Genomic DNA, 17,551 nt, shown 5'->3' with positions numbered 1-17,551 from the left:
TGTCTCCAACAGCAGCCAATACCTGATGCTTCAAAGGAAGGAAAAAAACATCATAACGTACCTAACAGTGCTAAGTTATACTATGGAGGGGAGAAGAAACCTTGTCTTCAACTAATGATCATACTATACTTGGCAGCATGAGAGCTGTAATCCTTTTATTTTTATTCCATGTAGTGTAAATGCAGATGCTGCTCTTATTCACAAACAAATCTAGAGCTGAGAAACCCATGTGTTAAGAAATTGTTTCCTTTTAATCCACAAATGTTGTGATTCTCTTACCAGAACCACCAGCCTCCTGGTGTAATTAAACTGGCAGGGACCTAGGACCAAAGTACCATACCTGTGGATCCACTGGTCTGAGCATGGGTGGTGTCCGAGTTGGCTGCACGCCACTAATGCTAAAGGACTCTGAACGAGGAGGCAGGTTTGGATCAGATATTCTGTTAGCCACTTTGTGAGGCATTGCTGGGGAGCTTTGCCGGTTGAGTCGAGAACGTTCCTCTACCTGAGGCAACACAACAGGAGAATCAATGAACACAAGTTGCTTCACTTCCCCACAATTCTACACCCAAGTCACCTGTATAGCCATTTTCCTGTATTTCTAATCAGTACATTGTTTCATGCACCTCTTTTATACCCATTAACACTGAGCACCAGATGCTTGGATTCAATAAGGACTTCCATATTAGGGCAAACTTGAAAAGGAAAATGTTTAACCAATGTTCCCTTTTCTGCATTTCCTTGCTATCAATGCAGATCAGTGGGGTGAAAAGTGGCAATTTCAGAAGTGGTAATTTTGGAGCTCCAGACAAAAGGAGGCTGGGAGTGGGGTGGGGGATGCTGGAAGCTGCCTAGCCTCCCGGTGGGTTGCAACAGAGCACACCCAGCAGGAAACTATAGACAGAAGTGGGCATTGCAGCTGAGTCAGAAAGACAGAAGAAAGAAAGATGGAAAGAAAGACGACATGCAGAGAGGGTGGGTGGGGTGAAGAAGAGGTAGAAAAGAAAAGGTGCCAAAAAAAGAAGCTAAAGTGGCATGGCGAGGGAGATCTGTCTTTGAAAATAAATCCAATCTAGAGAAAATGTAATGTGTGCACTGTCCCTTCTCTCTGTCCTTTCCATATTTTGGTCTAGTCAGTTGATTCTTTTCCCCTCCTCTTCCCACTGCTTAACCTTGTTCTTCTGAAGACACCAGCTCCTCGACACTGACTAGGGGCTCTATTTCTGGCAGGACAGATTTCCTACCTCTCTCTTCTGTTTTTCCTTTCTCATCTACTTTCTCTCTTGTGCTGCTTCCATGCTGCAGTTTTCTCCATCCCTTGGTCTACTTCTCTTTGCCACCTTTCTTTTACCTATCTTACTCTTCTTTTCCTTTCTCTCTCTAGACTCCTTCCCCCCTCCGGGGTCTACCTTTCAGACCCCAGTTGGTTTCTGTAGCACAAGCAGAGCACAGAGCGGAGCTGCTGGACAGTCTGGAAGCAGCAGAAGAAAACTCTCAACATTGTAGGCAATATTAGTGGGAAACATAGTGGTGCTGTTCTCAGGAGAGGTAAAATAACAATAAGACTAAAAAAGGATCTTCCCAGAAGCCATTAGTTCTTTGTCTGCCACTTTATACTTGAGTCTCATTTGGGTCGAAGTTCTGAGGTTGGCCAATGTGATACCAATGGAGCATCATTCTGCCTCATGAATAAGCATCCAAATTCTGAACCAGCCCCACTCCGTTTTTTGCCAATTTGAGAAAGCAGGTTGTTTAAAGTCAGTGGAGCTGTACCAGCCCACACCCACAGAGAACTTGGCCCTCTACATACAAATGTCTTCCCCAATATACAAGTCCTTTTTTGATTCTAACAGAATCAAACTCACGCGAAACCCAACAGCGTATCCCTTCCCCAGAGCCTAAACTGAACTGTTTGCTTGGAATCTCTCCAAATGTAGTTCAGTGATAGTTTCGCAACTGTTAGCCAGACCAAACCCAATTTTCGTTTCATTGTGTATTTGAAATGCCTTGGTACTGATTTGAACAACCCTTTCAAAGTGGCTATACAGGTTACAGACAGTTTTACACTTGCCTTGAAAGCAGTCCCTCAACCCTGCCAAAGCTTACTGCAGGCAGAACCTGGCATTACTGCAAGAGATTATAATTGGACAAGAATATGTATTTTTGCAACATGTTACAACAGCAGTCATTTGACTGTTGTGTTTGCAAAATCTGAGACCATAAATTGATCATATGATCAGGAAATCTCGCAGTGGCAGTTCCAACCCCTGAAAGATGAGAAAGACCCACAAAAACAGCAATAGGCAATGGAGGACCCAGGCATGCAAAAACACCCTCCTCCTTCAAATATATTAGGCTAGTGGATGTCTTGAGGAATCCAAGTTACCAGGCAGACAATACGGTAAATGAATTTTCAAGACACCAATAGACAACTTATATTACATTTCCTTTTAAATCTGAAAGGGAAAACAAAGATTCAAGAGGGCATTTCCAGCAGATGAATCTGAAGAAGAGAAGCTCTAAGGGGGTTAAGATCCCAGCGCAAATGTTCTGCAGTGCATTCCCACTGAAAGAAATGTCCTTACCTTCAATACTGAAAAAACACCGGGAATGCTTTTGTTAGATTTGAAAGAAACAATGAACATGGCAGCAAGAAGGTGGTTTGTTTTGTTCTGAAATTAATAAATCCAGTACCTAGTCCTCCATTGTGGACAACAGGTGTGTTGCTAATCCAGAAATGAAAAAAAATCCAGTTGCTTTCAGCTCATCCAGATGGAAATACAATTGTTTCAGCCAATCCAGGTATAAATGCAATGCATGTGTTATTGAAATCAGACTGTACAAAGAGCAAATTAGTGTGTGCATAAGCTTGTGTTGGAAATCAGCTTCTAAAATAAAAAAAATGTACATGTATATGTGAAAGGAATAATCATTAACTCTTCTTCAAGTAAGAAATGGATCATAAAATTCTTCCAGGAGCCTTTAAGTTGATACAAATGAACCATTCACTCTGAAGTTGGGGTCTTAGAGAGACTAATATGGCAAACCAAAAATTAGGAAGTAGACTTTCTAAAGGACACGGTTTTTCTCCTAAGAATGTAGGCCTGTGAAGAATTTTTTAGATCATGAATGACCAGCTAGCATATCTAAAGGTCCAAGCAGAACAACTACACTTTCCCCTCCTGCATACACTTTCAGTGGCAGTTTTGACGTCAGTTTATAAGCTCCAGCAGAGAAGACTTAGCTGCGTATACAAGGACAGAAGGGATAGCTGAGAGAGAAACAGCATTTCTTTTGGACAAGGATGTATCTGCATAAATACTAGGATACAGTCCAGTCAGTGACAGCCTCATTTCAATCTGCCTCAAAGGAGTTCCAGTAAATCTGCCTATTATTCAAGCTCAGGCACTAACTACAGCAGCCAAGGCTGATGAAACTGGAGTCCCCCAGCCAACTTCTGGAGCTCATTGACAGAGTGGCAAACGAGAATATGCAGCTGATTACAGAATATTTCACAGCGAATGTGGAGGAATAGGTGGCAGAGTAATGTAATGGGGAGGTATGTGTCAGAGACCAGGACGTAGGTGGTTGTTCTCAATGGGCAGAACAGGAATCAGGGTTAGTGGTTAGAGCATGTGTCAACAGCCAGGAGCAGGAGCCCAAAGTCAGAGCTGGAGTCAGAGGCCAGAGCCCAAGCCAGAAATCAGAGCCGAGGGTCAGGACCAGGTTCCTTGGAGTGAGGCAAGGCAGGAGCAGGGCTGGAACAAGCAAGCACAGGAGCTGTTGGAGCTGTGGGAGAATACTTCGAGCAACCAAAGAACTGCTGCTGGGCTTAAGAGTTGGTCTGCTGACTCTTCCAACTAGTCAGGCAGCTTCTGGGAAGACAGCCACGCCTTGTCCCCTATGGCCAGATTAGAAACAGACTGACAGTCTTAATCTGCATAGTGTTTATAGGCTTCTTTGGTGGATTGCAAGTGTTCCTTCAGCTCCCAATGCACCCGGTGTAGATGGGAAACTAAATCAACAGCAGCCAATTCTGGGCGGCTCATGGCTAAGTCTCGGTGTAAGCAGGCGTGAAAGCCATTTGCAAATAACGGGCAGTGTGGGGTCGAGGTGTGGATTGCATTGTTATATGTGAATTCGGCATAGCACAGCAGAGGAAGCCAGTCATCCTGGTGGAAACTCAGAAAGGAGCAGAGATACTGCTCCAGGATTTGATAACTCTCTGCTTGCCCTTTAGTCTGCAGTTAATAGGTGGATGAGCTCAATTCCTGCCAGAACTGGGAGATGAACTGGGGACCCCAGTCTGATAAAATGCCTAGCAGTAGCTAAATACATTTCCCAAGAAGAGCCAAGCTGTCTCCTGTGCAGTAAGAACAGTAAAGTGTGGGATGAAGTGCGCCATTTTTGTTAAGAGGTCGGCAACAACCTGGATTACGGAGTGCCCCAGGAAGCATGGCAGTTCCACAATGAAATCCATTGATACAGTAGACCAAGGCTGTGGAGGCATGGGCAGAAGCTGGAGGAGACCTAAGGGTCTTGCTTGTGGGTTATTGGGTATGGGCATAGAAATTGCGGGACCTTATATAATCCTTGATGTAAACTTGTAGGCCTGGCATCCTGGGCCTGCAAGGTATGAGGGCTCCCATTATCTCCATGAGAGAGACACTGGCCTTTGAAGAATCCAGGCTCACTATATCAGCTATAATTCTCTTATTATTTGTGTTGAGACTGCTCAGATTGTCAGAGACTAGGACTTGGGTGGTGTGCCCAGGGGTTAGAACAGGAGTCAGAGGCCAGGTGCCAGAGCTGAAGTCACAAGTAAGGAATTGGAGCCAAGAGTCAGAACTGAAGTCAGACGCCAGATGCCAAACTCAGGAATCTGAGGGTCAAGACCAGGTTACCTGGAGCAAGGCAAAGCTGGGGCCAATGCAGAAGTAGGGCAGGAGGAATGCTGGGAACAAGCAGACACAGGAGCTATTGCAATCACGGGTCAATGTTTTGAGCAGCTGCTGGACTGCTGCTGGGCTAAAGACCCAGTCTGTTGACTCTTCCAACCAATCATGCAGCCTACTACAGGCCAGCACTCTCATTAGGTTGCCCAGAGACCAGCTCTGCTGCAGGCCATGCTTCCAGACTGGCTGTGTTGTGGACCATGATTCCTGACAGTATGGACTGGGAGAGAGGGATGCTCCTTTCTCTGACTACCAACATCTCCTTTCCATACACTGTATGTCAACAGCATAACAGGAGAAGATACACTGAGGCCTCCCCAGTTCATCTCCTCAGTAATCCTACTGATTATATCATTACACAGAGTAAAAATGAAAGTGCTCCCAAGTGCCAAACACTGCAAGGATCCAATATCAGCTCAATTCACCGGCTGCTTCTTAGATAATGCAAGCTTCACCTCTATTGCAAAAGAACCCCTGGCCACTTCCACATCCCATAGGCAAGATAATCGGAGAGAGGCATCATGTGGAAAGTGATTAATAGTTTGATACAGTATTTCAGTGAAAAAAAGGACAACAAAAGCAAAGTGGGCTGAGGGAAGAGGTGAAATATTAATCTAATTTGAATGGCAAAGCATGGCATTCATAGATACAGCTGAGGTGAAAACTGTGCATCGCAGGAGAAGCATTAAACACATGCAAAAGGTCACTTCAAGGCCAGTTCCAGGAAATCTGGGGTCCCTTGGAAGACATTCAACTGAGTCCTCCCACTCCAAGATCCAGCAAGTGGCCACCTTTCCCTCTGCCCCACACTCCTCTGTTAGCTAGGCAAGCTAAGGCTGTGGCTATGGCCACACTAGAGAGCTTACAGTGGCGTAGCTGCCCCAATGCAGCTGTGTCACTGTAAGTTCTCTACTATAGCCATTCTAAGCTGATGGGAGAGAGCTCTCCCGTTGACTTAATTAATCTACTTGCAATGAGAGGCGGCAGCTATGCTGGCGAGGTGAAATCACACTTGAGCTTCACAGGGTGACTGGATTAGCAGCACAGAGTAGCTGCATCTCCACTGCATTATTAGCTTACTCCTCAGCAGCACTCAGGCTCTAGACCATCCCCCTGACAGGCCAGCTAGTTTGAGTTTGAGGCCCAATTTAATTCCACAGAGATCTGTGGGTGTGGATGGGAGTTGGGTTAAGGGCAATACTCGAGTGACGCTTCAAGCTAACACAGCAAGTGAAGTCAAGTGAAGTCAGTGCCACAGGAAAGGGGAGTAGAATGGGCATGCGTAGAGATTACATGTGTAGAGAGTAGAATTGGTGCGTGTGTGGGCGGTGGGGGTGGGGCAGTGGAGCACTATTGGATGAAGGTTTCCTGTGAGGCTGTAGGAAGGAAGAACCCAGACTATGCTTTAGTCAGGGCTAGGATAGAGGCGTTACATTCTAGTTCCCAAGCTGAGGAGACCGATGGTTGTTGGGGGAGGTGATGAATAGGATGGGGGGAGGGGACAGTGGGGACCAGAATTTGCCCCCTCAAGAAAGTATGAAAGACTAGCAGGGAGGCCATGATGTGGGGAGAATTTTCATGTGCCAGCCAATATCATGAAAAAATTCCCCAGAAGCTTGATGCCAAGACTGTACAGCATTAAATACAGGAATCATACCCTCCCAAACCACCAAGAATGATCCACTGACACAGCAATTCTATGTACTGCTACCTCAAGGCTCCAGTTTGAATCTCAAACCTACCCTTTTGCCCCAGAACCTGGTAGGCGTGGGGAGATATGAATCCTGCTGACCCTGGGCCTTTTGGGGGCTTTTCTAGCTGAAATATTAATTTTACACATGAAAAGGATATACGGGGGTAAAATAATTATAATTTTGGGTAGGTACTACTCAGACCCTGCACATAAAGTATTTTGGACACTGTATAAATTCCTACAGAGAACCACCATTTTGTGAAGCATATATCCTTGAACATTCACTCCCTCTCCCATCTGAATTGTATCTCTTTAGATGAATATACTTACTGCAGAAATTTCATTTTCTGTTTTTTATTAATATTTTATACCTATCGTTCTTTATAAATAATATAAACAACAAGGAGTGAACAATATGGCATTTGGAAAGATCTTCCGCCCATAGCTAAAAGCAGTTATCACACTGCTTCTAATAAAACCCAGCTGAGAAAGAAATGTGCAGGGAACAAGATCAAAAGTGGGTAAATGTCTGGCTGTGAAGATATGACTCTGGACTCATTAAAACTGCTGATTTTAACCCAAGAATGATCCCGGAGAAAACAGAGGATTGTCACTACCAATGCTGATATTAATCAATCTAGAAAACCTTCAGTGCAATATGTCCATGCAATTTGTATAATTTCTAGCATGGCCAAAAACTGGCAGCCAGAACAGCAACAAGCACTAACACAGACTAGCTTGAGAACCAAAAATGGAGTCTGTCAGGACACAACCTAATGAACATAGGGCGAAAAATTGTGAGCACTGGTGTCCCATGGTTCAAAGCGGCCGGCTACCATAATAAAGGAGACTGGAATATGATAGCAAAAAACATGTGCTGTATGATTTGAAAGTATGGTTAAGAGGGGAACATCTGTTGTTTTTATGTCCACAGAAAATGGAAGGTTTAGACTATTAACAGCTAGACTGTACAACCCACGGTCATGTTACTCACTCTATAAAAGTAACTCCTTGTGAAGTAAGTGTACTAGGGTAAGTGCTGAGAGAGTTTGGGTTGCACAACCTACCCCTTAAATACAAAATGCTGAGAGGCACTAATGAAAATTTTGTAAATACTGATATTATTTATAAAGATATTGAGCTATCTACATGTGTATATTTTCTGAAGGCCTAAAATGTGCACTCTAGTTCATTGTATTCCAAAACTACTTCATAGTATATTTTTCCTTTAATTAGAAAATTTACCTGATTATACAGATAAATTAATGATTAACTCTGAAATTTTGACCATATATCACTCCTTCCCTATAGTGTGTATTTCAGCAAAAGGCTTAGGGCCAAATTCTGCTGCCCTTACTCACGCTGGGTCATACCTTATGTAATAAGAAATGGGGTGACTCATGGAATCAGATACTACTCACCATGAGTAAGAGTGACAGAGTTAGGCCCTTGCACTGGAACTGACGGCCAAATCTAGCACTGTTCTTTCTCATTCCAACTAAGAGACAACGTATTAAGTCTTGACCTTTTTATAGACAGAACTGAAGATAGTAAAATGCCAGAGGCATGTTAGGAATTTAGAACAGTTTATTCAAAGCTGTGCTGTTAAAGATGAAATTTCATCCCATTTTCCTGCTTGCTGCCACACATTTCCACCATAGCACAAGCCCAATAGACAGCCCTGATTTTTACAATGCTAAGGAAGCGCTAAGCCCACTGGAAGTTTGGGAAGACGTCACCCACCAGAGGTAGCTCAGAGTTAAGTTGTTCTACATCTCTCAGCTCAGGAGTGCTCGATGACAGGAATGTCTTGGTCACAGGCAAATTTAAAAATTTTTTTCCATTACATACTTGAGGAGAAAGCTTGGGAGAACAATAGGAAGAATTAGAGAATGATCCTGGGGCTACCTGTGAAGACATGCTATTTGGAGCATTTCCCCTGAAAACTTTAGCAGCCTGAATCAGATTGGAATTAAGGGGAAAGGAAAGTAAGTCCACAGAAGATGAACGGGAGTGAGAAGACAAAGGAGCCAAAATGGCTGCATTCCAATGAGAACATTGTGGAGAAAGACCAAGAGATGGAAGGGGAAGCTGATCCACGCTTCTTCCTATTTTCTGTTGCATTTGTGTACGACGGATCCCTGTAGATGGCAGGAGTTCCGGAATACTGTCAACAGAAGCATGGAGCTTCTTATGAAGGGCTTGAGTCTTTATTTTTCTTAAATTGTGTTCTGGGCTAGAAGCGCTTAGGTCTAGGTTATCACACATCAAGTCGATATTGTTTAATGATGGAGTGCTTCTTGAAGGAAATAAGGGACTCGTAGGCATGAGTGAGGGAGCAAATTTTCTTCCCCTGTCTCCATTATGTTCTTTAAAGTCCATTTTCACTCCGTTACTAGGCAAATGTGAATTTATTCCTTTTGAAACATGAAGAGAAGAAACACACGTGACCTCCAATCCTGATTTTCTAACAGGACTACATCCTTGAGAGCGAGACCCTTTGCGGGATATCACACCATCATTCTTTTTTGATCGCTCTTGATGCCCAAGTCTAATTTGAGAATGTGCCCAGATGGCTTCTTCTCCCTTCTGGGTGCGTTGCTGTACCTGGGGTCTTGGTTTAGAAATCTTAATAATTGGTGGAACCTGTCTTGGCTTAGCAGAGACTAATGGCTTCACTTTCCGAGGATCTAATGCTTGTAGGTATTGCAGATTTGGTTTAGTTGAGGGTTGTGCCTTGGAAAGATTAGAAGAAGGCTTAATGTTGGATTGTGATGTTACATCTTTGCCAGTAATGACGGGTGCCAAGTGTCTGGCAACAGATGCGTGAGTCTGTTTAGCTGGGAGAACAGGCGAGTTATTAAGATATCGTTGTTGTACCTGGGAGTAGAATTACAAAATTATACTATTAAAACACACTATTCTAGGACAAACAGCAATAATGGACAGTGTTCTTTCTGGGTAACAAAATATCTCTGGGGAAGGGGAAAGGAATGCATCTGATCCAGAGACTGCACTGCATGCTTGCCTCTCGTTCAATACTGGTCAGTAAAATTATATCTAGTATTCACATCTTACTTTTAAAATAAGCATGAATAGATGCTGTTCCCTGTTTTTCAATTAAAAAAAAAGCAACAGAGATTGTGTTCCTGAAAAGCACAAAACAACAACAGCTATATAGGACAGTTGGTACCATATAATTTCTACAACAGGAAGAAACACCCTTCCAGTGCATATCACCAGCAGCTTCGAGTTCAGTACTCAACTAGAATGTGAACAGTGTACAGGAATCCACTTCAGAGCAACTGAATTGCACTGGACCACTTTTCATCCAGCAGCTCTCACCATAATAATAATGACAGCAGAGAGGAGAGCATCACGCTCTTAGTCTCAGCCTGGTTTCAGGAATCCTCAACAGTAATCGAACCACAAAGTAAACAAGACTTTCAAACAGAACTACATCCCATCCCGGCTCTCCATTTATAAAGGGTAACTTTGTGGGGACAAACAAGGATCTGGCACAAATGGACTCAGTCTTTCCTACCTCCTTGGCCCAAGCTGGCTTCTCACTTGCATTCATTCCCTCCTTGTAATGGTACAGTGGCTTCTTCTCTGCTGGCCTCTGGTCTTGCCGTTGCTGCTGCTGTTGCTGCAGGGAGACCAGGTAGTCTCGCTCCTGTTGAAGTTGCCTCTGCAGCCTCTCCGCTTGTCTCTGCTCCTCTAACTGTTTGCGCTTATACTCCTACCCAAGGAAAACACCACCGTAACATGGGTGTGAGAAGCTGTATAGATATAGTCAGGCTAGCGTGTGAGCGATCAGATATTTATCAGTTTGGTGAAAAATAAACCCAAATAAATAGCATGGCTTAGCCCTACAAAGCCAATCAGTTCTTAAGCCTGTGGAGGCCCAGTGAAGGAGTAAACCATAAAGAAACCTGGAGAGAGACATAGTCTAAGAGCCAGAACCAAAAAATCCTGAGAGTTTTAATTCCAGCTTTGACACACTTTGGCAAGTTAGGCTCTCTGCCTCTGCTTCCCATATGGAAACTAGGGATGCTAATATTCTTAACAGGGGCACTGTGGAAATCAATTACTTAGGGCCAGATTTGGACCCCTTGCTCACACAGGGGAGCAGCTGCTTGCACAAGTAGTTCCATCGAGGCCAATTAGTCTGAGCAATCATTCCCCACTGGAGGAATGGGATTCTGGCCTTTCATGATTATAAAGAAGTTTGGAAATGAAGGTCCCCATCAAGACCTTGTACATGCAGCTCCAGGGCTGCCAACATAGTCACTCACCTCCTCTTATGCCAGGGTTAAATTTGGTCCAAGGAGGGCTACATAAGTACTAAGTACATTAACTTCAATCACTGTGGTTGAGATTTTAAAGCCACATTTCAAATGCGAGCTTGGTATCTAAATCCCTTAAACAGCCTGTGTGTTCAAAGAATAGAATCAGGTTCACACTGAGTTGACCAAACAGAAATCCATTGAATAAGTTGAGATCCTTGCTAGATTTGTAAATTACAACTGCTTATCGCCAGGTTTTGCAGTGGATCCATCTAGTGAGGTGCTGAGTGCCTTCATTTCATACTGAAGCCACTGGGAGCTGATTGGTACTCAGCAGCTCATAGGAGTGGGTGATTGTGACAAGAACTTGAATTGCAGAGCCAATTAACGGCTCTCTCTGAAGCACTGGGGCTTTTTAAAGGTTTAATTAATAATCATTAATACTTAAGTACCTTTAAAAAGGAGGGATTTGTATGAGTTCCCTCTTTCTCTAAATAAAGCCAGTGGAAACAGAGACCAATAATGAGCTCTGTTTTATTGAAAAGAAAACCATAAATACTGATAAATATAATTCTCACTTTAAACAAACAAACAAAAAGGGCAATTCAGGAGATAATGCAACAAAAAACATGGTCTAAAATGGAAGCAGCATGAGAAGGGAACATAAAATGTTCCTGTCAAGAAAGTAAAACTAATAGATTTCAAATGAAATATGGCTATCAAATCCTGTAAAGCTGAGCGGGTATGCAGAGTACAAGTACATTTCAGTTTGATTGTATTCCAGTACACTGCTAACGGCCTTAAAAATTACTCTGCAATAACCACAGTGGGGCTGAGAAGGGGCCAGCACTTCTAATGAAGCCGAAAGCATGCCAACGTCACAGAGACAGACTGAGTGAGAAAGGAGCTCACAGCAAGGATATCGAATCAGTGAGCGGTCATGGAATTGAGGAAAAAAGATACAAGAATCCAGAGCGCCGCTCCATTTGTATTTATGAAACAAAAAAAACCCCAGCATGTTATTCTTAGCAGAGTGGAGTCTTGGAAAATTGTGTGGTTATGAGGCTTATTGGTTTAATTAAATCCGTGCAGCAGGTGATCGTATGCAAGTTACCTACACAGCCCGACTCGTTATACTAGCCATTCAGAGGGCATGGGGACACACAGGCGCACACAGACAGGCACACTACAAACAGAAAGCGGGTAAGCAGGGATGTGGTCTCCCCATTACCAGAAGTAGAGCTTGTTCCTGCAGTAACTGCTGCTGCAGGATCTCTAACTGTCTCTGCTCTTCCTCTAACTGTCGCCTGATGTACTCCTGGAGACATGGGCAGCAGGAATCGGGATGGGGGGTGTGGAAAGAGAGAAAAGAAAAAGAGCCAGTAATTCCACAGAGAAAGGAGCTGCTGCATGAGGGATAGAAATGGCAGAAATACTAAGGGGCCCTGGCTCAAACACAGAGAGATTCAACTGCAAAAAAACGCAAAGACAATTAATTTTAAACTGAAAACACTGAGAATTTCTCCTGCCTGTAGCTTATTGAAATGACACAAGCTTTACATTCTACTGTATTGAAAAACAGTAAAAAGGCACAGCTATAATTTGAGGGCAACATTTTGTTCTGAGTTACTCCAAAGTAAATAAAGACTACCTTCATTACAGACTATGGAGGTACTAGACCAGGTATATTATACGGGCAAAACATTGGTAGTATAGACAAGTATTCCCAACCTTGAAGTGGCATTGCAAGCCTTAATTAGTTAGGGGACAATCCCTTAAGACCTTGCTCATGGAATGCTCCAGTGTAGGAGATGGTAGTTCCAATGAAGTCAATGGGAATTTCACACACGGTTCTTGAACAGGACCAGGTCTTTAGTGCTTATACAGTGTCTTGTAGATGTAAAGCACCTTTGTAAGTTCTGCAGTGTTATTAGAAAAGCTGAAAAAGTTCTATGGCTACTATGAATTATGCAAAATGTTGCTCAACGGGACAGCCTCAGGACTGTGATATACATCTTATTTTCATGAGTGGGGATGAGGGACAAGCGTTAAGCACACCCCATTCTAAAGCTGGCACTGACAAATCAGCACCTCTACTCTTTATATATATATTCCTTTCTACTCTTTTTACCCTACAATTCTGAGAAGCCAAGTGTTCTGAGAGCTATAAAGAGGTAAGTTCAGGCAGAGGAGGGACCAGTTTTGTTGGGTACCAAGGTAAAGTACAAGAGACAGTAGTAAACAAAAGCTTTATATAGGGAGCGTGGGAGTGGGAAACTGTATATTAAGTGGCCCCAGAATTGCTGGCCACAGATAGAAGGGAATTAATACAGTGAAAAGCAATAAACACGAGGTTAGCACTTAAGCAATTTACTCTTTAGTAATGAAAGTGATCAAATGTGAGAGTAATAAGTAGATTTGCTTTTAACTTATTAAATGAATTGTAATTTGTTTGCAAAGAACTAAAACATCACAATAGACAATAAGCCCAAAGGGAAGCAATTTTGACCTCAGAATTCAGCCTTCGATGTTGGGGACTGATTCACCCAGAATCCTCTGCAGAATACCTGCTCGTGCTCTGCGCGCCTCCTCTCTTCCTCTCGGCGCATCTGCTCCTCATAATGCCGCCTCTGCTCTCTTTCCTGCTGCTTCCTCATCTCCTTCTCTCTTCTCTGCTGCTATGGGTGCAAAAAAACCAGGTAAACTATGAAGGTACTTGCAAATGCAAATAAAAAGCAGGCAGAAGTTCTTACAAATGCTACGTCACTTAATAAAAACATTCTTGTCCATGCTTTTCAGAAGCCATTTTACATGGTGAGAGTATGTAAAGGCCGGATTTTCAGAAAGACCTCCAAAACTGGGTCTGAACTTTTTCCACTACCACGTTTGTCCTATGCAAAAAACACGGGGCTCTGTTATCCTCTCAGTTGCATGCGTGACTCCCAATGACTTCAACAGATCTTGTGCACGTGTGTAACTGACAGAGTAGCTGGGGCCTGAACATGTAAATACAAATATTAAAAAAGTGACACTGATTGCTGCCAAAATCATGAAATTTCAGAGTGCGGCAGAAACACAAGGACAGGATGGAGGCAGAAAGTGTGTGACAGAGCAGGCTGCTGTATTTTGTCAGTGAGCCATAATAAGGCAAACATGTCCTTGGTTGCATACCCAGCCAAAACTGCATGGCAGCTTGGATGTTGCTCGTATTGGCATGAATGGGGTGCTTGGTGAGCTCTGTGTGAGAAGAAATGCTCTTCCAGCTCACTGCCATTTCACAGAAGGGCTGATCTCTGAGCTCTGAAAGGCTAGAGGGATGGGTTTGGCTGTACCACGATCTCTTCTGTATGCTTTGCAGACAACAGCTGCAATTCAGAGGCTGTCTGCATCTGCAACCACACTGGTCACCAACAAAAGAGTTAGACAAAGGCAGTTTAGTGCTGACAGACATCCACCCACAGGCCTCGCCTGAGCAGTGCTGCACACAGGACAAAACAGCACGCAGCTTCATCGAACACAAGGGCACGGCTTCCACCCACTTGCAAAAGAAAACAAATGTAGGGGCCAAATTGCTGCATTTTATAAATAAATAAGAATCATGTGAGGGGCCTGATCCTGAGCCATAAGGGGAGTCTTACTGGAGTGAATGGGACTTCTCACTGAGAAGGTAATGCTTGCCTATTGTGCTGGCAGGATCAGACCCCTTGTATGGTCTTTTTTCACCAAGTTATCCTGTTTACTAAGAAAAATAAAGCTTTTAATCAAGTCATTTGAAGATCAAACTGCTTTTTATGTGGAAGATCTGCATGTTTGCAACCTCTTTCCTGAAAATCAATATGGTTTTCTAATTACACGCCACTCAGGTCATACATGCAGTGCATCTGCAATATCCATCGCGCAAAGGGCGAGATGTGCTGACAACGTGCCCAACGTGCTCCAAGACAGAAATGAAAAAGTGTAAAATAATTAATTAGCAATGGGCTTAACTGGTTCAGCCACCTCCACATACAAAGCTGGCTGGCTTTCAGTTTCTGCTGCGCTGTTCAAAATGCATTTCCCAACCTTCTCAACTTGTGCCACTGCTTACTATTTTATCTACTGTACACGTGTCTTTCTACTGGGGGGAAAAGTGCATCTCGCCATACTTATGCTCAAGATTACAGATACCATCACCACTTATATAACATTTTGCTGGGGCACTAGTTCAGTCCTGAATCCAAGGGAAGAGTGCCAGCTACCACCAACTGAAGCATCTGGTTATGACTTAATTGAGGGGAGTGACTTGTTCAAGTATAGAGTTATGAAGAGTTCACTCAACTTGAGTTGATCTGGCTGGGGAGGTAACCATGAATCTGAGACCAAATAAGCTTTAGAGTCAAAAAACCTGTTTCTCCTTGCCTTTGTACTGGTCTTACTCCAGTGTAACTCCACTGGCTTAATCCTGATTTTCATCTGTGCCAGAAGAGATACAGGCCCAAGATATCTGAGCTACCCTGGCAAACAAATAATAGAAAGATGATTGGTGCTGGGCTACTCCGCTCAGAGCAGCATAAAACAAAAATGCTAGACAATGCTGCTTCCACTAGGATTTTCTTAGGGGCATGACCTATAAGAGAGGGATAGGCTTAGAAACAGGAGCCAAAAGCAATAGACACACCTGTATGTTATCTGCCTATTTTCTATCCACATTATGCGAAAACATCAATTCCATGGATAGTGAGACAGATTGACCACTAGAGGACAGTAGTGTGCAAATATTGGATAACAGGGACCTTGTGGGTCTGGGGGAACTCCATAGGTTCCAGTGTAGTAACAAACACACAGCTGTAATAAGGTGGCAATACACACACACTTCAGGAATTACACACATTTTTTTAATCAGACATCTCCAACACTGCAGATACAGTTCCTCAGGGCCCTGTAGTGGCTGGGTAGGTAAGTGATGTTCTGTACTGCAATATATTAGGCAAATCATGTGCATTACAATGGCTCCTATGTAGCTGCTCTGTTTTGGGAAAATAATGGATGTATTAAAATTGCCATTGTGCACATGCTGTATTTAAGAATTTTAAAAAATGTATCATGTGGTGTAGTACAATAGAGTCATGGTCACTCTGAAAGGGCCTTTCACCTTAAAGACACTGGTCTCATTAGGTAGGTCTGCACTGCAGTCTTAGGTGTGATGCAGCTTGGGTAGGCACACCCACGCTAGCTTTCATCTAGCTACAAGAGCTAAAAATAGCAGTGGAGACCTGCTGGAGTAAGTTTCAACGTAGTTAGCAAAGGGAGTAGATACCCAGGGCTACCAGATGGGGTTATACAGTTTACACTGCCACATCTTCATGGCTATTTTTAGCTGCGCTACCTAGATTAAAGCTAGCCTGTGTATGCCTACCTGAGCTGCAACCACACCTGCATCTGCAGTGTAGATATACACTACTAGTGACATGGATGGGGATGGGTATTTGGCTGCATTTTGGGGAAATCTCCCACCGTTATTCTAGTCCCAATGCAGCTCTAATGACATTCCACACAAAGATGGACTACAAGCTGTCAGGAACAGTATCACCGATAATGTCACGGCAAACCTGGTGGCTGAACTTTGTGACTTTGTCCTCACCCACAACTATTTCACATTTTGGGACAATGTATCCCTTCAGGTTAGCGGCACTGCTATGGGTACCCGCATGGCCCCGCAGTATGCCAACATTTTTATGGCTGACTTAGAACAATGCTTCCTCAGCTCTCATCCCCTAACACACCTACTCTACTTACGCTACATTGATGACATCTTCATCATCTGGACCCATGGAAAAGCAGCCCTTGAGGAATTCCACCATGATTTCAACAATTTCCATCCCACCGTCAACCTCAGCCTGGACCAGTCCACCCAAGAGATCCACTTCCTGGACACTACAGTGCTAATAAACGATGGTCACATAAACACCACCCTATACCGGAAACCTACTGACCGCTACTCCTACCTACATGCTTCCAGCTTTCACCCTGACCACACCACACGATCCATCGTCTACAGCCAAGCTCTGCGATACAACCGCATTTGCTCCAACCCCTCAGACAGAGACAAACACCTACAAGATCTCTATCAAGCGTTCTTACAACTACAATACCCACCTGCTGAAGCGAAGAAAGAGATTGACAGAGCCAGAAGAATACCCAGAAGTCACCTACTCCAGGACAGGCCCAACAAAGAAAGTAACAGAACTCCACTAGCCATCACCTTCAGCCCCCAACTAAAACCTCTCCAGCACATCATCAAGGATCTACAACCTATCCTGAAGGATGATCCCTCACTCCCACAGATCTTGGGAGACAGGTCAGTCCTCGCTTACAGACAGCCCCCCAACCTGAAGCAAATACTCACCAGCAACTACACACCACACAACAAAAACACTAACCCTGGAACCTATCCTTGCAACGAAGCCCGTTGCCAACTGTGTCCACATATCTATTCAGGGGACACCATCATAGGGCCTAATCACATCAGCCACATTATCAGAGGCTCGTTCACTTGCACATCTACCAATGTGATATATGTCATCATGTGCCAGCAATGCCCTTCTGCCATGTACATTGGCCAAACTGGACAATCT

At 43.8% G+C, this 17,551-nt stretch overlaps 1 protein-coding gene across 14 annotated transcripts in view; it reads right to left on the bottom strand.

Annotated features, from left to right (window-relative positions):
- Positions 1–17,551, bottom strand: part of TNIK (TRAF2 and NCK interacting kinase) — a 308,730-nt gene that overhangs the window by 54,371 nt on the left and 236,808 nt on the right. For 9 of the 14 annotated variants that reach the window (XM_073359382.1, XM_073359394.1, XM_073359393.1 and 6 more), the window contains 4 exons: positions 13,505–13,615; positions 12,169–12,255; positions 10,193–10,390; positions 341–505 (listed from right to left, as the gene is read on the bottom strand). In XM_073359382.1, coding sequence (XP_073215483.1) covers positions 341–505; positions 10,193–10,390; positions 12,169–12,255; positions 13,505–13,615 — 561 coding nt within the window. The remainder of the gene's footprint in view (positions 1–340; positions 506–10,192; positions 10,391–12,168; positions 12,256–13,504; positions 13,616–17,551) is intronic. The other 5 variants (XM_073359389.1, XM_073359390.1, XM_073359391.1 and 2 more) reach the window with 3 other exon arrangements.

The sequence above is a fragment of the Lepidochelys kempii genome, chromosome 9, assembly GCF_965140285.1.
Source record: "Lepidochelys kempii isolate rLepKem1 chromosome 9, rLepKem1.hap1, whole genome shotgun sequence".
Classification (NCBI taxonomy): domain Eukaryota; kingdom Metazoa; phylum Chordata; order Testudines; family Cheloniidae; genus Lepidochelys; species Lepidochelys kempii.
Note: the sequence above shows the minus strand (reverse complement) of the source record. Positions and strands in the feature narration are given on the sequence as shown.